Genomic DNA, 21,460 nt, shown 5'->3' with positions numbered 1-21,460 from the left:
TGCTGCATTTGCTAAATGGCTTATAACTGATCTTTTATAATTTTTAGTTGACATTGTTGAGAATTGTAACAGAAAGAAGGCAGGGTCTAATGGAATCTCTACCTCCGTAAATTTCTGCATTATTCTTCTGGTTTCTTCCCAAAATTCTCTTATTTTGGAGCAAGTCCAAAAAATATGTAACATTGTGCCCTGTTCCTCTTGACAGCGCCAGCACAGATCTGATGTATTAGGATAGATACTATTCAGTCTCTGAGGGGTATAATACCAACGTGTTAAAATTTTATAATTTGTTTCTTGTATTTTGGTACAAATAGAAGACTGAAAAACCCTGTCTATTATCTGTTGTTGCTGTTCAGAGGAAAAGACACAATTAATTTCTTCTTCCCATTTACTTAGTTGGGGCAATTTAACTTGTTCCATAGGAACCACCAATATATTATACATTTTAGATAGAGTGTGTGCTAATGGTCCTGATTCTGAACAATATCTTTCAAATATTGTCACCTGCCTTCCATATTTCTGGGGTTGTGGTAATGTACTGAGATAATGATGTACCTGTATGGCACTCCAAAACGGAAGCCCAAAAATATCCTCCTTATCCACCAATGTCTCAAGTGTTGGCCACTTATTCCCTTTCAGAAAATGTGAGGCTTGAAAGTAACCTCTTTCTTTTAATTCTCCAAAGGGGCCTTTTTCCATTCCCATTGGAAACCTTGGATTTCCCAGAATGGGAAATAAAGGGGACTCCCTGTTTTTCTCCATCCCCTTTATATAAACTTGTGAGACTATTTTTAGTGTGTTACCTATCAACGGATGGCCTTTCAGGCTCCCAGGTATGTCATCATAACACCAAGCAGCCCTGTTCAAAGGGATTGGTGTTTGAGATTGTTCCAAGTGTATCCATAATTTAGATGTCTTGTGTCTGCACCAGTCTATTTGGCGACAAAAGTGGGAGGCTTGATAATATCTGCGAATATCCGGTAAGGCCACACCACCATATCCACCATATTTTTTTGGAAGAGTTAAATATTTAACTGACAATCTTGGTTTCTTTTTTGCCCAAACAAAATTTATAAACACTGATTGAACTTGTTTAAAATATTGGACTGGGATATTGATAGTTAAAGCCTGAAATAAGTATAAGAATTTCGGGAGGATCGACATTTTTATCAAGTTTGATCTACCAAACCAGGAATGTATTCCTGTGTTCCATTTCTCTAACAACAGTTTTATTCTATGCAGTAGAGGAATGAAATTATTTTCATATGTTCTCTTCACCTTGAGGGGGATATATGTACTGTGAGGGATTAGCTCAGTGGTAGGCGTGGATGACCCCTTGGGGGGGTGCGTTTTCACAGAGAGATAGCCGAGAAGTGCTTGCAAACAACAGTTTGGTTTATTAATGCAATTTTCTTCACCAGACTGCAAGCGTCAAAAACAGCAAAATAAAATAAAACATCAAAATAAATCCTTGCCTCTGTGGGCGGCTACCTTCTCACACTGGAACCTACCTAAGAGTCTGTCCCCAACCTACTGTTGGGCAGACTTTGCTGTTCCTACAGCAAACCATCAAAAGTCCATTTACTTTCTCTTTACATAGGAAACATCCATTGTTTTTCACTTTCACATAGCAAATGTTCATTGACCTCTTCACATAGGAAACATTCCTTTGTTTTTCCCTTCACATGAAAAACATTCCTTTGTTTTCTCTTCACATAAGAAAACAGTCCATGTCCTCGCCTTGTGAAGTCTTCAGCCTTAATTAGTTTCCCCTTCTCAGGCGCACACCGCTCCAGGAGGTATATTCCTCTCCCATGCCCGCACAGCGTCAGGAGGCATACATCTAACTGCCCTCCTGTCCCCAGCTCACACAGCTTTCAGGAGACAGCTTCCGGAGGCAGCCATCCATAGACTTTCTTTGGACAAATTATAGAAGCCTTAATTTCCTCATTCTGAACAGCTGAAGTCTGTTCAACGTCTTTAGACATTTCTGCTGGCTTCTGCAGCCGACACCCTATAGTAATTGGTGAATTGTGTCTCCAATCTGTGACAACACTCACAGATTTACCTGACTTCCTGTCACATTTATTTGACGTCCTGTCACAGTACCTAAATATTTTATCGCTCTCTCGGTCCATTTAAACCCAAAATTTTGTTTCAGCCTCTGGAAGTAGGAATGTAGAGCTCCCACTCCCATGGCTTCTGATTTATCGAAGTTTATCTTCATATTAGATAATCTTCCATATATTTCAAATTCTTTAAATAAATTCGGCAATGATACATCTGGTCTAGTGAGCGTAAACAATAGGTCATCTGCATATGCAGTAACTTTATATTGCGTGTCCCCACAAACTACTCCAGATATATCCAAACTCTGTCTCACTCGACATAGAAATGGTTCTAAAGATAACACAAATAGTGAAGGGGATAAAGGACATCCCTGTCTTGTCCCATTTCTAATAGGAAAGGGATCTGATAAAATACCGTTAACCTTTGCCTGAGCCCAAGGTGTGGAATAAATGGCTCGAATCCATTGAAACATAATTTTATCTATTCCTATATGGTTCAATATGGAAAACATGAACTCCCAGTTAATGCGGTCAAATGCTTTTTCTGCATCTGTCCCTAATATTACACAGGGGAGATGAGTACTTTCCGCCATATGTATTAAATTTAATATTTTAATGGTATTATCCTTCGTTTCTCTTTGAGGGACGAAGCCGGCTTGGTCTAAATGTATCAGTGAATTTATGTGTTGTGTTAATCTATTTGCGATAATCTTTGTAAAGATCTTTAGGTCCACATTCAACAACGATATTGGTCTAAAACTACCACAAAGAGTTAGATCTTTCCCTTCTTTGGGTATCACAGTCACATGTGCTCCCAACGAATCTCTACAAAAAGTTGAATTTTGGCCTATTTCATTAAATAATTTTGTCAGATACGGCCCCAAGATGGGAAAGAATACTTTATAATACTGTATTGTTAAGCCATCAGGGCCTGGAGCTTTTCCCTGCTTCATCTTCTCAATGACTTGTTGGACCTCCAGCATGGTTATCGGTAAGTCCAACTCCCTCCTGATTTCCAATGGGAATGTTGGCATTTTAGATTCCTTAATGTAAGTGTCCATGTTTACTTTTTCTATGTTTTCTTCTTTCAAATTATATAATGCTGAATAAAAATCTCCAAAGGTTTTAGCTATTTGTTTAGGCAGAAATACTTTTTTACCATTAGAAGAATTAATATGAGGGATATATCTTTTTATCTCCAGATCTTTGACTGCTTTGGCTAGCATTCTCCCGCATTTATTACCGCTCTCGTATCCTACTCTCCGGCTTCTCTGAAGATCTGCCTTGGCTTTAAACTGCAATAAATCGGTTATTTGTTTACGTACTGCATTCACTTTCTTCTCTACTTCTACAGATGTTTTTTGTTTATGGGCTATTTCTATTTCCTGAAGCTCGTTCACCAATGTTTCTAGTTGTTTCTTCCGTTCTTTTTTTAACCTGGATCCATGTTTTATCAAAACTCCTCTTATTACTGTTTTATGCGCCTCCCATAAGATTCCTGATTCGCATTCAGGTAAATCATTTGTTTGGAAGTACCATTGAATTTCTTTCTGAACGTCCTCTTTCACCTCTGGGGTCTGAAGTAAGCTTTCATTCAGTCTCCAAAATCTATTTACTTGCTTCTCTTTTTCTGAAAGTGAGTAGCACATCACTATCGGAGCATGATCCGACCATGTGATGTTACCCACCTCCGTATTTATCACTGAATGTAACTGCCTATGGGGAACTAGGAATTGATCGATTCTGGTGTATTTTTTATGTGTTATCGAGTAATATGTATAGTCCCTTTCTCCTAAGTGTTGTAAACGCCAGATATCTATCAGTTGATGTTTATGCAATATCTGAGTTACTTTTTTTCTCATTTTGGGGGACACCGCTGACGTTCCGGAGGAAGTATCAATTCTAGGGTTTATCGGAATGTTTAAATCTCCCCCTAATAATATTTGCCCTTCTCCAAATTCCGATAGGACCTTAAAGGTTCTAGAGAGGAAGGTGTCTTGATTTACATTAGGTGTATAAATCGAGCCAATGGTAACTTTAACTCCCTCTAGGAGTCCTTTCACAAAGGCAAATCTCCCCTCGGGGTCCAAACAGGTTTCCTCATGTTCCCAAGACAATTTATTTGAGATGAGAATGGAAGCCCCTTTTGACTTCGAGATTTTATTACTTGAGTGATAACCTATAGGATAGTTTTTATTTCTTAAAGATGGGGTTTTATCTTCTCTGAAGTGTGTCTCCTGAATGAGCGCTATATCCGCCTGCAATCGTCTAAGTTCGTTTAGGAGCATATGTCTTTTTTCAGGGGTGTTAAGTCCCCTCACATTAAATGAAACAATTTTTATAGCTGCCATTGGTTTTGAGAATAATTCTCTCCGAGAAGAAGGAGAGGAAAGAGAAAAAAAAAAAAAAAGAGAAAAGAGAAAAAGAAGAGGGGGAAGTAAGAAAGGGAAACAAAAAAAAAAAACAAAAAACCCCTCCCCCGCTAAAAAAGGAAAATTATCCTCTTGCGGAGTATATTCCTCCCAACTAAATTATACCTAAGTATATTACGCTCACTTCCCTCCCTATTTTTATGAGCGTTTTCCTATTGGAGGTGGAGCCCAGAGCCCTCCCGGAGTGAGGTTCCCCTCCCTCTCTCCTTTGACCCTACTTAATCTCTTTTAATTCAATTTTTCTTCTTCCCCTGTATTTACTATAGATGGCCATTTTAACCGTCAAGACCAAACCTTCTTAAAATTTGTTTTCCTAATCATTTCTCCCCCCACCGCCCCTCCCACTCCGTGGGGTTTAAACAACCGAAACCGAGATAGAGAGGACCCACTTGTAATATCTACAAATTAACCCTCCTTTCCTTGAGGTTCTATAAATCATACCGAGACTAAAGAAAACTTTATCAATGAACCCTTCACTGATACACAACATATCTTATTCAATGGAGAGAAGAAAACAGGGAGAAAAAGAGAGATAAAGAGAGAGAAAAAAAATAAAATAAAATTTAAAAATCAAGTCCTCTCTCCCTTTCTTCCTCCCTCTGTGGGGGAAACCCCCCCCCCCATATAATACTTAAATTAATCTCGTAATTTCCTGTCTATCTATATTATCTTCTTTTCCTACTTTTTACCTTTTGAAATTTAAGCATTTATACTAAAGGTAACCACCCCCCAAAAAAAAAAAAAAACCTCCACCTTTGTGCATTTCTGCTGATCCAAACCAATAACTCATACTGTGATATGCACAATAATTTAAACCACTCCTAAATAACATATGTTCACACCCTCTTAGGCTCCATTCACACCTGGGCGTTTTTGTTTCAGGCGTATTTTCAGGCGTTTTTTTCAGGCGTTTTTATGGGCGTTTTTGCAGGCGTTTTACAGGCGTTTTTTGTGCAGGCGTTTTTAGATTGACTAGAGACCAATGGAAAACGCCTGTAATCTGCCCAAAAAGAAGCTCATGTACTTTTTTGAGCGTTGGGCGTTTTGCTTCAGGCGTTAAAACGCTCAGATGTGAACAGGGGCCATTTAATTGAATGGGGTTTTAATTGTTGGGCGTTTTGGAAACGTTTCTTTTGAGCGTTTTTGGAGCTGAAAACGCCCAGGTGTGAATGGAGCCTTAAGTGCATAGAAGGTGAGGGGAAAAAAAAAAAAAAAAAAACCTCTCCCCCCTTAGTGAGTTTGTGTATAACTCTACCTGTACTCATCCTATGATTTACCAAAATAAACTCAATTGTTCCTTCCCCCCATACATTATCACCTTCTTTAGTGTTTTCAGGATACAATCCTGAAAACACTAAAGTGACAAACAACGAAAAAGTGACAAACAACGAAAAAAAAAAAAAAAAAAAGCCCAACAACCCCTCTACCCTCTTTGTGAATTTATATAATCTAAAACCATAAACACATATTGTAAAATACCAATTAATTTCAACCATCTCTTAGATACACATATTATCACCCTATTGAGTGCATAACAGAAAAAAAAAAGGGAAATGGGAGGGGAAAAGTCCCTCCCCTCTAGTGAATTAGTGATTAACTCTGCTTATTGAGTCATATCGAGATAAACCAAAAAAAAAAAAAAAGAGTGCTATTTTGTTAAAAAAAAATTGCTATTTTGTTCAAGAGTAAAAAAAAAAGAGTGCTATTTTGTTCAAAAAAAATTTAAAAAAAAAAGTGCTATTTTGTTCAAAAAAAAAAATAAAAAAAGAAAAAAAGAAAAAAGAATGGTACACCTCTCTTTATATCAAAAGATTATAATGGGTCCAAGTCCTATACGATATGTATAATGAGTTTGTCCGCCATGTTTTACCGTCATATGATTCCTACCCTTTAGGTGCTAAAAAAAAAAAAAAAAAAACCCTCTCCCCCCCAAGGCACCAGGGATTCTAGTTTCTTTCTTATCTTCTCGATATTCCCTTCTCTTCCTTTTCAGACTCTCTCTTCTCTTTGAATTCCTAGATCCTCTCCTCTCTTATATCCTCTCCACATGGGGGAGATTTCCAGCCAGTTTGGAACATAAAATTCAGCAGTTCCTAAATATTTGAATAATTTCGGTAAATCTCTTGGTTCTTTCAATGTAAAGAAAGTTCCCTCTTTATGAAATGTAACCGCTATGGGGTAATTCCAGGGGTATTTAAAACCTAACTGCCTGGCTTTTTCTAGTACTGGATGGAGTAAAGCTCTAGGGTTTAATGTAGGTCTGGATATATCGGGGAGTATCTTGATATTGGTTCCCTCGAATTCTATATGACCTAGAGTCCAGGCCTTTCTAAGGATCTCCTCTTTCTTGGTAAAAAAATGGATCCTTATGATCACATCTCGTGGTCTCCTGGTATCCTTCAACCTTGGTCCCGGAGCTCTATGTGCCCTATCTATTTCTATAGGTGAAAGGGGTGTATCACCCAAAATTTTATGAAGAATGCATTTAACTCCTTCCATTAGCTGATCTCTTTCTACTGTTTCCGGTATTCCTCGAATTCTTATATTATTTCTTCTGCTTCTGTCTTCCATGTCTTCTAAATGCAATTGCAAGGCTAATGTTGTATTTAAATAAGTTTCTTTTTCTTTCTCAAGGTTTCTGACCCTCTGATTTATTGCTTCTATTTTCTGTTCATTGGTATCTGTTTTAACTTCCAGTTCTGACATCCCACCTCTTATTTTCTGCATCTCACTGCTGAACTTTGCTTCAAGTTTCCCTATGATGTCCTCCAAGTCAGATTTAGTAGGGAGTGCCCGGAGGAGGTTTCTAATACCCGAATCCTCCTCTTTTCCTCCTTTTTTGCCCATATCTTGAGTCCTTATTGAATGCGTTTCGATCGGTTCTTTTTGTACCACATGTTGTTCGTTTATTGCAACTTCAATTGCCATATTGCTCTTATCTTTATTTTTTCCCTCTGTAACATATGATGTTGCCATATTCATTTCCATTTGAATTAGCTTATCTTTCTGCAAGTGTTCTTTCAAGATAGGGAAAAAATGGCTTATTTCTTCAGAGGGTTTTAATGCTGATTTCAATGGTGGGGCACCTGAGATTCTCACGGAAGAGCGGGTAATGGGTTTAGATTTCTGTTTCTTCCCAGCTGACATACCGCAAAAAAACTGAAAATTTATATCAAATACTTACCGTAATTTTCCTTTCCTGATGGACTCCATGGCAGCATACGCATCGGGTTTGGCCCCGCCTCCAAACCTACCCATAGGACCTCACTCCCTTAAATCTTTGCTCCTGTTCAGCACACGTGTTCTGTAACTATCCTCCACAGAAATCCGGGAGGGAACTCCTGCTGCCATGGAGTCCATCAGGAAAGGAAAATTACGGTAAGTATTTGATATAAATTTTCCGTTTTCCTGACAGACTCCATGGCAGCATACGTATCGGGAAATAACTCGCCGTACACACAGGGTGGGCAGGTGCTGAACAGAAAAGTTTAATGCATTTTGTCAAACAGACAGGACTTGCAAACCAAAATTCACAGATGAAAGAGCCGCTGGCTCAACACAGTAATGGGACAAAAATGTGTTAATAGAGGACCACGACGCTGCTCTGCAGATGACTTCAGGAGCCACATGTCTGGATACTGCCCAGGAGGTAGAGATGCTCCACGTCGAATGAGCTGTAACTACTGCTGGAGGGGTCAAGCCCTTAGCCCTATAAGCCCACTGGATGGTCTGAATGATCCAAGAGGAAATGGATCTCGTCGAGGCTCTTGAACCTTTGTTTTTACCATAGAAGGTAACGAAAATATTTTCCGATTTTCGAAAAGAGGAAGTGACTTCCAAATATTTCTTAATACACTTTCCAACATCCAGCGGATGAACCGAAGATTCTTCTTCCTGTCTAAAGGTCGGTAACACTGTTTCTATGTTTTCATGGAAGACAGAAGTCCTTTTTGGTCTCGCATCCAGCATGGGAATGAGCACCACTCTGTCAGGAAAGAATGTTAAGAAGGGCTCTTGTGCCCCAAAGGACCCAATTTCCGACACTCTTTTTGCTGAGGTTACAGCTACCAGAAATACTGTTATCAGAGTAAGTTCTCTTACGGTCAAAGATTCAGACATGTCTTGAATCTGACCCGACAGGAAATCCAGAACTAGAGGCAGATCCCACTTGGGAAACCTAGGTTTTCTTTGAGGTCTGATTCTCACTGCTCCTTTGAAGAATTGACGAATTAAGGCATGAGTGGCCCAGGAGATCCCTGTAAAAGCGGAAATAGCCGAGACCTGGACTCTGAGCGAACTCACTGATAGCGGCAAATCCAGTCCTGATTGCAGAAAGCTCAATACGTCCTGGATCTTAATGGAAGATTGAGGATCAGGCCTTGTAGTCAACTGTGCAGAAATTTTTTCCCAGATTCTCTGATAAACTCTGTTCGTTGAGTTTCTTCTAGCACTAAGCAATGTAGAAATCGCCGTTTCCGGACAGCCTAAAGCCTGTAACCTCCTCCTTTCAACATCCAGACCCTGAGATGTAGACGGGCCGGGCATGGATGCAGTACAGACCCCTGGGACAACAGATCCGGTCTGAAGGGTAGCGGGATTGGGTCTCGGACACTGAGTAGCGTCAGAAGGGGAAACCATGGCCTGTTTGGCCAGAAGGGAATCACCGCCACTATCTCCACTGGCTCCGACCTGAGTCTCCGAAGAAACTGTAACACAATCGGAATTGGTGGGAAGGCATATGCCCTGTGGAATCTCCACTGATCCGAGAGTGCATCCATCCCTGATGCTTGTGGATCTCTGAATCTTGTATAGTACTTCGGCAGTTTGTAGTTGCAGGGGGAGGCGAAGAGGTCTACCTCTGGAGAGAACCCCAGTGTTAGTATCCAGTCGAATGTTTCCCTGTGAAGGGACCACTCGTTGTTGTCCAGGTCCACTCTGGACAGGAAGTCTGCTTTGACATTCTGGACTCCTGGAACATAAACCGCTGAAAGATTCGAGAGATTTATTTGTGCCCAGGACATAATCGGCTCCACTTCCCTCAATAGGGACCAGCTGCACGTTCCCCCTTGCTTCCTGACGTATGCTACTGCTGAGGTGTTGTCCAGACGTAGCATGACAGGTTGGTCTTTTGTCAGGTGAGAAAAGGCTCGAAGAGCTTGGAATGCTGCTCGGAGTTCCAGTATGTTGGACACTATTCCTCAAGTGGAAAACTCCCACCTGCCCTGTGCCACCTCCGACAAACAGTGGGCACCCCAGCCTATGTTGCTGGCGTCCGAGGTGATCACTACCCACGGAGCTGGCTTCAGAGAGTGGCAGTTCAGCAGGTGGTCTCTGCATAACCACCAGGGGAGACTCGCTCTCATGGAAGGGGTCAAGAAGGTGCGTTGATCCAGATGCCAAGTATCCCATTGCTGTAGGAACCCCTTCTGAAAGGGTCTCATCCTCCACAGGGCCCACTTCACCATGGGGACTACTGCGACCATAGTCCCGACCACCTTTAGGCATTGACGTGCCAGAAGATGAGAGGATGAGAGGGCAAAGCGAATCCTGTCCCGAAGTGTCCCTATTTTTTCCTCTGGAAGAGAGATAGTCGCCTTCTCTGTGTCGAACAGGGCGCCCAAGTAGATCAGGGACTGAGTTGGAATCAGGTGGCTCTTCTCCTCGTTGAGTAACCATCCAAACTTCTGGAGAGTGGACACGACCTGCTCCAGATGAACTAATAGCTGATCTCTGTCTTGGGATAACAGGAGGAGATCGTCCAAATAATGGTGTAGTCGGATACCTCTCAATCTCAGTAGTGCTACCACGGCCAATAAGATTTTTGAAAAGGTCCGTGGAGATGTTGAGAGCCCGAATGGGAGACAGATAAATTGAAGATGTAATCCTCCCACTTCGAACCGGAGAAACCTTTGAAAATCTTCGGCCACAGGGACATGAAAGTAGGCGTCCTTCAAGTCGATGGACACCATCCAATCGGCCGGCTGGACTGATTGCTGTATGGACAACAGGGTCTCCATTTTGAACCTTTCTCTTTTTATGAATTTGTTCAAAAAGGTCAAATCTATGACTGGTCTCCATGATCCGTTTTTCTTTTGGACCAGAAAAAGCGGAGAGTATATTCCTTGGCCTCGCTCGGACTCTGGAACGGAGATGACAGCCCCTTGGACAATAAGAGATTCGACGTAAGAAAATAAAACTTGACGCCTTTCTTCTAGGAATGGTATGGCAGTAGGCAGGAACCTTGAGCCTGGCATCTCCTTGAAGACCCACTTGTGGCCTGAGGACACCGTCCTGACGGCCCAAGAGTCCTGAATCAAGTCCGCCCAGACATGACGGAAGGAGCGTAGACGCGCACCCACTTGACATGCCTGAGCGGGCCCACCTTCAAAAAGACTTAGTGGGCTCGCGGTCCCCTGAGGAGACATTCTTCGTCATCTTCCTGGAAGACTGTCTGGATCTACAGTTTCGGTTGAATTCACGACCAGGTCTATAAGAACGAGCCTCCCTGGCCTGGTCAGGAACGAACTTCCTAGTAGGCTGTCCTTTCTTGATGTTGAACTGGCGCCGATCCTGGGGAAGAAACCCAGACTTACCGCCCGTAGCCCGGGTTATGGCCTCGTCAAGTTTGTTCCCGAAAAGGGAAGACCCCTCAAAGGGGATACGGCACCAAACTTGCTTTAGATTTATGGGAGTGAGGTCCTATGGGTAGGTTTGGAGGCGGGGCCAAACCCGATACGTATGCTGCCATGGAGTCTGTCAGGAAAAATATTATATTTGGGGATAATGTATTTTCATTCACTCCCAATCACCCCCTCCTCCTCCGGTGTCTCTTTCGCCTTCTTAATAGCTCTCTATTGACCTCCAGCTGTTCACAGAACTTCAAAAGCACCATAAATTCCTGGCTGTTCACTGCTACTGCCCCTCAGTCCTCAAAGACTATCATCATAGTGCCAAAACTTTTATCTGCTCGGCTCCAGCTATATTTGATGCTGTAACTGGGGGTGATATCTCTCCCTCCACTCCAGAGTCCCCCCCTCCTCTTCCAATGTCTCTCTCCCCTCCTTGCGGCTTTCTAATATTCAATAGCTACTTCATATAACCAAATATGTGCCTGGTTATTCCTCTCAGCTCACATTGTTTACAGCTACAGTCACATACCAATGCAGTCATGCGAATCCTTTTGCTCGGCTTCAGCTCTTTATTCACTGTCGCTCTGGACTGCATGGCCACCCTCTTCCCTGATGCCACGGAAGCCTCTTAGAGCGGGACCGCCTTCCGCTCTGAGTCACGCTCCAGCGAGCGCCGCTTGTTCAGGAGGCGGTCTTACTGTGTTCGGAGAGAGGGGAGGGGGGAGAGGGGTTTATCCGGTGATTGCCTTCTCACTATCGCTCATCTGCTGGGGAAGATCTGCTGCTTGTCTGGGGTCTAAGAGAGAGGGTTCAGCAGCTCCTTCCAAGCGTGTCCTCACCCCGCTATGATTAGGCTTCTCCCCTCGACTTCGGGTTCTGAAGGTACATTAGGCATTCACAGAAAAAATAATTGTCGGCCCTGAAAGGCCCCAAAAATTTGCCATTCAATGGACATGAAATGCCTTTTACGCCGCTGTATTTAGCGAACACAAGGACCAGGAATTGTTGTGGATGGATGGCGGTCTGGTGGATATTTGTGGCATGGCATGAGGAATTTCAATGAAACATGGCCTACTGGTCACATGTGTTGAATTCCACAGAGATCCATGCCTCATTCATTTTTATAAATGTGAGGTAGTCTACACTGTCATGAGCTAGGCGAGTGCGCTTATCGGTCACGATCCCCCCTGCTGCGCTAAATGTCCTTTCGGACAGGACACTGGACGGGGGGGCAAGCCAACATTTCCATTGCAAATTGTGCAAGCTCTGGCCAGCAGTCAAGTGTGCCCACCCAGTAGTCCGGGGGTTCATCACTCCTCAGAGCCGTTGACCCGATGTAGTTGGACACCTGACGGTCTAGGCATTCCCTGATGCTGGATCCGGAGTACAGCTGTCGATGGTTTAGCTGAAAGATGTATCTCATATCTGAAGTGGCCAAGACATCTTCAAACCGCCCTCTTCTTGGAGGCACTGTTGGATTGCTACCCGCAACTGTCTTTCTGTGACTGGAAATTCCTCTGCCAGCGCACGCAAAAGCAGAATGCAGCATTTCCCGCAGCAAGGCCTGGAAGTGCTGCATTTTGGCCGCCCTCTATGATTGTGGTAACATTCTGCCATTTTTTGTTTGTACCGGGGGTCTAAGTACGTTGCCACCCAGTACTGGTCCTTGGCCTTTATGCTTTTTATATGGGGGTCCCCCTTAAAACACTGGAGCATGAAGGCCCTCATTCGCACTAAACTGGAAGCGGTGTAGTGGCCTGCTTCCAGCTCATCATTCAGGATAATGTCGACCTCGTTCTCCTCCCCCCATCCATGGAAAACACCAAGGATCCCAGAAAGGTTTAAAGCATGCTCTTCTTGCTCCTCCTCATCCCCCCCCCCGGCAACATCCTCCTCTGACACCTCTTCAGACTCCTACTGTTGACTTGTCTCAGATGGAGTAGCACCCACTGGGAATTCATCCAACATTGTGACTTCCTCATCTTCCTGCTCCTGCTCCTCGACGGCTTGATCAATGACACGACACAATGCACGCTCCAGAAAGAAGGCGTAAGGTACGATGTCACTGATGGCGCCCTGGCCGTGACTGACCAGTTTGGTGATCTCATCAAATGGCCGCAGAAGTCTGCATGCATTGCACATGAGCAGCCACTGGCGAGGTGAAAAAAACCCAAGCTCCCCAGAACCTGTCCTGCTGCAGAGTTCGTACAGGTAGTCGTTAACTGCAAGTTTCTGCTGGAGCAGCCTATCAAGCATATGCAACATTGGGTTCCATCGCGTCGGGCAGTCACAAATAAGACGCCTGATGGGCAGGTTGTGTCTCCGCTGAATGTCAGCATGGAGAGCCATGGCTATGTAAGATCTTCTGAAATGGCCCGAGAATTTCCTGGCCTGCCGCAAGACGTCCTGGACCCCAGGGTATTTGGCAACGAATCGCTGCACCACCAAGTTCAGGACGTGTGCCATGCATGGCACGTGTGTTATTTTGCCCTGTTTCAGCATGCTCAGCAGATTGGCACCGTTGTCACACACCACGTTACCAACTGTCAAATTGTGCAGTTCCAGCACAACAGACAAAGCACAGCATGGCAAAGTCTCACCTGGCATGTGGAATAGGTTCTGAGGATCTTGGGCGGTGTCGCGGAAGAGACAGTAGCAGTGGAAAAGGAGGAGTCAGCCGAGGAGGAGAGGGAGGATGAAGTTGGAGGAGGAGAAGAAGAGGCAGGCCTGCATGCAATGTAAAACCAAATCTACACGGGTGCCACAGTTTACATGCTTGACGGCCATCAGAAGGTTCACCCAGTGGGCAGTAAAAGTGATATACCTTCCCTGCCGTGTTTGCTCGACCATGTGTCTGTGGTCAGATGTATCTTGGCACCAACACTGTGTGCCAGAGATATATTCACTTGCCGCTGAACATGGCCATACAGCTCTGGAATGCCCTTCTGCGAGAAATATTTCCTGCCTGGGACCTTCCATTGTGGTGTTCCAATGGCCACAAGTTTACGAAAGGCCTCCGAGTCCACCAGTTGATATGGCAGTAGTTAGCGGGCTATCAGTTCCAACAAGCCAGTAGTCAAACGTTGGGCAAGAGGGTTATCCGGCGTCATCATTTTTTTCCGCTCCAACATTTGGGCCACAGAAGCCTGCCCTTTTCCAGAACAACGTGATGACGGCATCATGGAAGGTGGAGTGGAGGACAAATGTGAGGAGAGAGGAGAAGTAGAAGAGGTTGGACGGTGAGAGCCTGGAGTGTGGCTTTGTGGGTTCTGACGGTGTTGCTCCCACTGGGCTCGATGATGGGAGTTCAGGTGCCTTCTTAAGGCAGTTGTCCCTAGGTGAGTGTTGGGCTTACCGCGACTGATGCATTGACTGCAAAGGCTGCAGATGGCAACACATTAAAAAAAGCCCCCACTGCGGAGCCATGTGTTGGCGTCCTGAGAGCGCCAGATGTGACTATACATGGTTGATGGCTCGCTCCTGATACATTTGCAATCTGCTTTGTACCTCTTGTGCAATGCATGTTCTGCCTGCCTCTCCTCCCTATCTGCCGGTCCGTCTCTCCCTCTGAACTCCCCTCCTCTTCTTCTCTTGTGGCCACCCATGTGACGTCCATAGACATGTCATTATCCACGTCACCTTCCCCACCACTAACAATTGAGATCTCGGAGTAGGCAGCAACAGTGGGGACCAACCTCCTTGGGCTGATCTGGGTACTGTCGTCAGACTGCTGAGTGGCGGCTGTTGCTACCTCCTCTTCCTGATCCGATGCCAACAATGGCTGTGCATCGCAAATGTCTTCTTCTCGTGTGGCCACCCATGTGACATCCATAGACATGTCATAATCCACGTCACCTTCCCCACCACTAACAATCGATATCTCGGAGTAGGCAGCAACAGCGGGGACCAACCTCCTTGGGCTGATCTGGGTACTGTCGTCAGACTGCTGAGTGGCGACTGTTGCTACCTCCTCTTCCTGATCTGATGCCAACAATGGCTGCGCATTGCAAATGTCTTGTGATGGATCGGAAAATAATTCCAGAGACTCAACGGAGGGTATGTGGTGGTGTTGGTGTTTTTGGGGGTGCAAACAGCAGAGAGTGAAGAGAGTGCAGATAGAGAGGATGAGGAGGGTGCAGAAGAGTAAGGCTGAGTGAGCCACTCAACCAAGTCTGGTGCGTCCTTTGACGTAATCGAACGCACCTTCTGCAACTTCACACTTTGGCTCCGGCCTACTGCTCCTGCCCTACCCCTACCACCCCTGCGTAAGTGTCTGCCTCTTCCTCTGCCTGTCATGTTTTTAAACTACCCTGTGACAAAAGTCTCTAGAGAATCGCAGTATATCTGAAAAAAGGTATATAACACCCCGCTTCAATCTGTGGTATTGGGGGGCCACAGGTTTATCACACCAGTTCTACAAATAATTGGCCAGTAACTGTTGTCACTGTGTGTAGCAGAGTTAACACAGCAAAAGAGGACAAATTTTTGCAGGACTAAAATACACTCTTAGAAAAGTATACTGTTAAAAAAAAACCCACTTCAATATGTGGTATTGGGGGGACACTGGTTTATCACACCAGTTGTTCAAAAAATTGGCCAGCGAGTTTGGCACTGTGTGTAACAGAGTTAACACAGCAAAAGAGGCAATATTGTTGCAGGACACAAATACACTTGTAAAAGTATACTCAGATAACATCCCACTTCAATATGTGGTATTGGGGGGCCACTGGTCTATCACACTAGTTATAATACATTAAAAGTGCTTTCGTCACTGTTTGTAGTATTGCTGGAGCAACGCTCAGTCACCACACCAGTCACAATGCTGCACAGTGCACAATACAAATCCACTATAATATGCTTTCTATATTACAAAGTATATTATACCGTGGATTACACCCCTATATAGTGCACTGCACACCAATACCAAATAAATTGCAGCCCTTTAAATGACTTTTGTGGACATTAACACAGCGATTCGTGTCACTGCCGATCTCTAACTGTCCCTAAAGCACAGACTGGATACCTGTCCTTAAAATCAAAAGAGACTGTAGTAGACCTATACCGAAATACCAGCCCTGAAAAGGACTTTTGTGGATCTTAACAGAGCTAATTGTGTCTGGCACAGCAGACCTCTCCCTACGCTGACAAAAAGCAGAATGTGAAATGGCCGACAGCTCTGGTCTATTTATAAGGTAGGGGGCATGTCCATGTGCTGAAATGTTTCAATTGGCTGTCCCATTCCACCTGATGGCTGTGTAATGGGTCAAAGTTCTCCCCAATGTAAACTAATAAGGCCGCCGCGAACAACGCCATGTGTTCGCAAAATTGGCGGGTAGCGAACAAGCAAATTTCGCCGCGATCCGACCGCCGGGCGAACCACAAGGCCATCTCTATTGTCCATCATGATGTCCTTGTAGAGATTCTTGTGTCCTTCTAAATACTCCCACTCCATGGAGAAATAGACAGTGACATCCTGACACCTTATAGGAACCTGACACACACAATGATACAGTCACCATCCAGACACCTCCCTTGTCTGTTACTGGATAATGTCCCAGAATTCCCAGCACTGCTCACCTCTCCTGTCAGCAGCTCCATCATCTTCTTGGTGACTTCTAGAATCTTCTGCATGTTGTGTCTCTCAGGTTTTAGGGAATCACATGGAGGCACTGTGATGGTCATATGATCTCCTGACTTCAGTGGAGGAAATCTCTGTATTGAAGAACCCATAAGAATATCATGTTAGAGTCCCAGAATCCTCCTCACCTCTCCAGTCAGGTCTGTACTTTATTAATAGAGATAAGAGTGATGTCATGTGAACTCCCAGAATCCTCCTCACCTCTCCGGTCAGGTCTGTATTTTATTAATAGAGATAAGAGTGATTTCATGTGACCTCCCAGAATCCTCCTCACCTCTCCGGTCAGCAGGTAGATGATCTCCAGGGTGAGGTTTAGTATCTTCTCAGTCATGTGACTTCGGTCCTCCTCCATCCTCATTGGTGCCATCATTTGATCTATACAGGTCTCCTTGTAGATGGATAATTTTGGGAAATAAAAATAAGAATTATTTGGATGGTATTGGTCACAATAATAGGATGGGGATTTGAGGGTGGTAATAGGAGAGTTGCTGGACATTTAAGAACTACTGTCCCCATGAGAATACATTTAATCTGGACTGTTTCGGGTTTGTTACATCTTGGAGGACCTTGGACCATCTTATCCTGCCAGATCAGAATTTCCCTTTTCTCTGTTGGATTTGTTTGGTTTCTGAGCTGGTTTGCAGCTGAAACAGAACTCCTCTAAGAACAAGTGCTCACCAACGAATGAAGGAATTCCCTTCTTCATCTTACATAATATTCCAGAACAAATCACATGACCAGTGGGACAATAAGATGGTTAATATTGTCAGTTCTGTAATGTCTGAAAAATAAGTGCAGGTGGGGTGGGAGGACAATCATAGATCCCCCTACCCTCTGTCCCTCAGAGTCCCCTGAGCCCTCCAGCCCCCTATTCCCTCAGAGGCCTGAAGCCTGACTACCCTCTCAAGGTTCTCAGCGTCCCTCAGATACATTACCCTTTCAGAGGCCCCTAAAGTCTTCCAGCTTCACTAAACCCTCACATCCCCTCAGCTCCTCTACTTCCCTCAGAGCCCTCAGTATTTTCCTCCCTCCGACACCAATGATGGAACATATTCTTCATGGCAGGCTGGGGAATGTTTTCTTCCTCCTGACCAGCAATGTAAGGGGCTCCATACTCCTGACCCCTGCACTCCATCATTGTGTTGGCCGCATATTGTAATGATTGCCCATTGGCTGCCTGTGTTGTGTAATAATTGCCCTTTGTAGGCCATGTATGGTCAGGATTAGAGATGGGCTCGGGCGTGTACGAGTTCACACTTACCCGATCCCAGCAGGAAGCTGACTCTGCAGTCCGCAGGCAGTGAGACATTTACTGATCTGTGCACATGCGGATTGGGAAATGTCTCACTGCCTGTGATTAGCGGAGTGCAGTGTCGGCTTCCTGGCGGGATCGGCATGTGCGAACTCAAACACACCCGAGCCCATCTCTAGTCAGGATGGTCATTGTATTGTCTATTTATTGTCAGTGCTGTTTGTTTAGAGGAACATATTACTAGAATAGATCTTCAAAATGAAGAGAATGTTCCGGCCCTAAAAGTGGGGAAATGTTCTAACCCTGAAGGGGTTAATCTAGGTTTCCACACTATATATGTGTGTATCATCATCTGCTGGAGATTAAAGACGTCACAGTGACTATGGAGGAAGAGGACGGACATGACGGGGGGTTACTGGGTGTAAATAATAAATAAGATCTTATTACCTCCTCTGCTGCCACTTCCATCAACGTCTCCTCTCAACTTCCTCCCGTGTAGCGTGAGAATTACCTACCCCGTGAGAATTACCTACCCCTCGTCACTTCCGGCCAGGAACAGCTGAGCAGCGCAGCAGTGCGCATGCTCACAGGGCCGGATACCTAAAGGGACGACAGAGGAGCAGACTAGTGCGCATGCGCACTAGTATGGAAATAGGACGGTGTACCGTGGAAAAAACCTACCCACGCGGCGGTAAAATAAAACAGCGGGGTTGCAATACGAATCGTCTCCGCTCATGTGGCTGTCACTTCCCTGCTCTCGGCAAGTAAATATAAAAGCGGCTGGCGTCTCCGTGATTTATGTTTACATACACCCGCCGCCGCTTTTATATTTACTTGCCGAGAGCAGGGAAGTGACAGCCACAGGAGCGGAGATGATTCGTATTGCAGCACAGTTGTTTTAATGTAACGGCTGCATTCCATACAGTGCCGTGAACCGGAAGTGACGAGGGGTAGGTTTTTCTCACGGGTAGGTAATTCTCACGGAACACCCGTCTCACCTCTCACCCAGAACTTCCTGTCTGTACCTGACATCACTTCCTGTCTGTATTCCATAGAGACTTCCTGTCTAGGTAAAAGTGAGATCACCACCTTGTGGAGATCAGAGGAACTGCAGCCCTGAGAAACGTCTGGTAGTGTGAACACGGCCTTGTGCTGTGTGTGTATGTACTGTATATCCTTCCCCTTTCTCTCCTCCCTGAGTGTGTATGAAGAGGCGGAGCTCCTGCTGGAACAGCGGTCGGAGGAGGAAGACGAGTCTAGGAGGGAGACTGACAGAAAGTGCAGCAGACTTGCAGGAGTGAGCGAGGAGGATCCAGTTCCTTTGCCATCGGAGGTGAGGAGAGTGTGAAGGATGTTTGTGACTCTGGTAGCTGAAAAGCTGGGAGTCATATTGCTCTGGTGAGTGGGGAAGCACTACTAAGGGGGGCGCCCTCACCATCATGTGTGTAAGAGGTGGAAGAAGGCGTGGCTACACTACAGCTGGCACAGCTTGGAGCACGGAGAACTTTCACACCTTATCAACTTTTCATTCATTTGTGGATTTAATTTAGCAAAATAAATTAATTGAAGTAGTTACAAAGTGGAAGCAGTGGACTTGCAGAGAACACTATATTGAGCACAAATTATTGTATGATTACATGAATTTTCACAGGTTTTTAGTTTATTTAATATAGCAGCCACTATTATGATATGAATGAAGTAGGTGTGAAGTGGAAGCAGTAGATCTGTAGAGAATATTATTTTGAGCACCTAACACTTTATAGATGAATGTATCCACATATTTTAGTGTGTATGTACTGTACACTGATCAGCCATAACATTATGATCACTGACAGGTGAAGTGAATAATATAGATTATCTCATTACAATGTCATCTGGAAGTGGGCGGGGTATATTTGGCAGCAAGTAAACATGTTTTCCCTGAAGTTGTTTTTTTTTTAAAGCAAAGAAATGGGCATTGCAGTTTGTTGTGTATGGGGCTGCAAGGGATGTGGGCGAAGAGATGGCACCAGGATGCATTATGGGAAGAAGACAAGCTGGCGGAGGCAGTGTGATGCTTTGTCTGGTGGATGGGTATAATATTCTGGTGGGTGGTCATAATGTTCTGGTGGGTGGGTATAATGCCATGGTGGGTGGGTATAATGTTCTGGTGGGTGGGTATAATGTTTGGGTGGGTGGTATAATGTCATGGTGGGTGGTATAATGTTCGGATGGGCAGTAAATGAACACACAACTTAGTAAGATAAATAAAATGAAATAAAGGAAAAAATAATTCCACCACCATTTTATTCTCAGCAGAGGAAATAGATACTAATAGGCTGCAGGAGATCTGCTTCATTTCAACCCCCTCCTTTTTCTTATCAGATCTCCTGCAACCTATTAGCATCCATTTTCCTATCTATGTCTCAGCAGATCTCCTGCAGCCTATTAGCACCCATTTCCCTTTCTATGTCTCAGCAGATCTCCTGCAGCCTATTAGCACCCATTTCCCTATTAGAGAATAAAATTGCGGTAGTTCCAATGTTTTATGTCACACGATATTAGGATTAGGAAACAGAAAATGTCAGTAAAAAACCCAGTGCAGGTAATTTTGGGGTCACAGACACAATCTATCCCCCAATTCATAGATTCCTAGAGAAGAGTTTGTTGTGGAAGTGAAGTTGGGAAGAAGTCAATCAAACCCCCGACACTCCCAGCTGAGAACAATGAAGGAGATTACTATTCCAATCCTCCAACCAGTTTTCTGTCTGGGAAGGTCTGGGAGTCAATATTTCCCCAGCTGACCAGGAACAATGAAGGAGTTTACTATTCAAATCCTCAACAACTCGTTTTCCCACTCGCTATTTCCCCAGCTGGCAGAGACAAGACTTCTTATAGAGTGTCTGCTTCTTGCATCATCCAGCATCGGGAAATGGGCGATAAATACAATAACCCCTCCCCTTATATCCATAAATCCCGCCCTCTTATCACCAAAGTAAAAGATGTGACAACAGCTGTGATAAATCGACGTGTTTCACCTCATCAGTATCCTGTGATCAACCATAGAGTGACATCACAGTCCATCCAACGTCTCCTTCATACTTCAATAAATGATATCTCCACCAATAAATGCCTCCAAACCCTCCAGAGCTTCCTCCTCCATATCTCAGTATATGCTCCAGCAAACCATGTGTAGTGGACTACAAAACACCTCCTTCCCCAAACACCAATTGTGTGCTTTCTTGGTGCTCGCACTCAGATTGTGCGCTCAATAGACCTCCATCACTCTCCTAATAAGAGGCTCCAAAATAGCTTTGAAGGAACCCTGACTGAGAAAGGCTGGACTAGGCAGTAATATATTTCTCTCCCCATTGGTGGGAGTGGAGATGACCCGTCTATAAGGATATACAGTACATATCCAAAAGGAGCAAGTGAAACGGACACAAGTGGGGACTACAATT

The 21,460-nt window shown here is 44.5% G+C and overlaps 4 protein-coding genes across 4 annotated transcripts in view; 2 read left to right on the top strand and 2 right to left on the bottom strand.

Moving 5' to 3' along the window:
* LOC309549117 (uncharacterized protein) overlaps positions 1–18,494 on the bottom strand; it is a 4,285,597-nt gene extending 4,267,103 nt beyond the window's left edge. Inside the window, 1 exon segment of the mRNA XM_082249155.1 lies at positions 18,468–18,494. Coding sequence (XP_082105281.1) covers positions 18,468–18,488 — 21 coding nt within the window. The 5' untranslated portion in view covers positions 18,489–18,494.
* Positions 1–21,460, top strand: part of LOC309549119 (uncharacterized protein) — a 2,919,967-nt gene that overhangs the window by 2,790,812 nt on the left and 107,695 nt on the right. The gene's annotated exons all lie outside the window — the stretch shown is intronic.
* Positions 1–21,460, top strand: part of LOC309548636 (gastrula zinc finger protein XlCGF66.1-like) — a 292,938-nt gene that overhangs the window by 163,783 nt on the left and 107,695 nt on the right. The gene's annotated exons all lie outside the window — the stretch shown is intronic.
* On the bottom strand, positions 11,862–17,165 carry LOC309548632 (gastrula zinc finger protein XlCGF53.1-like; the record flags this gene model as incomplete). Its single annotated transcript, XM_082248604.1, has 4 exons — positions 17,043–17,165; positions 16,708–16,842; positions 16,572–16,621; positions 11,862–12,006 (listed from the first exon to the last, which is right to left on the bottom strand). The coding sequence occupies exons 1-4, from the start codon at positions 17,136–17,138 to the stop codon at positions 11,862–11,864; spliced, it is 426 nt and encodes a 141-aa protein (XP_082104730.1). The 5' UTR covers positions 17,139–17,165.

This window comes from Pelophylax lessonae (assembly GCF_965119305.1).
Source record: "Pelophylax lessonae genome assembly, chromosome: 3".
In the NCBI taxonomy this organism is placed as follows: Eukaryota; Metazoa; Chordata; class Amphibia; order Anura; family Ranidae; genus Pelophylax; species Pelophylax lessonae.
This window is presented reverse-complemented; position numbering and strand designations above follow the sequence as displayed.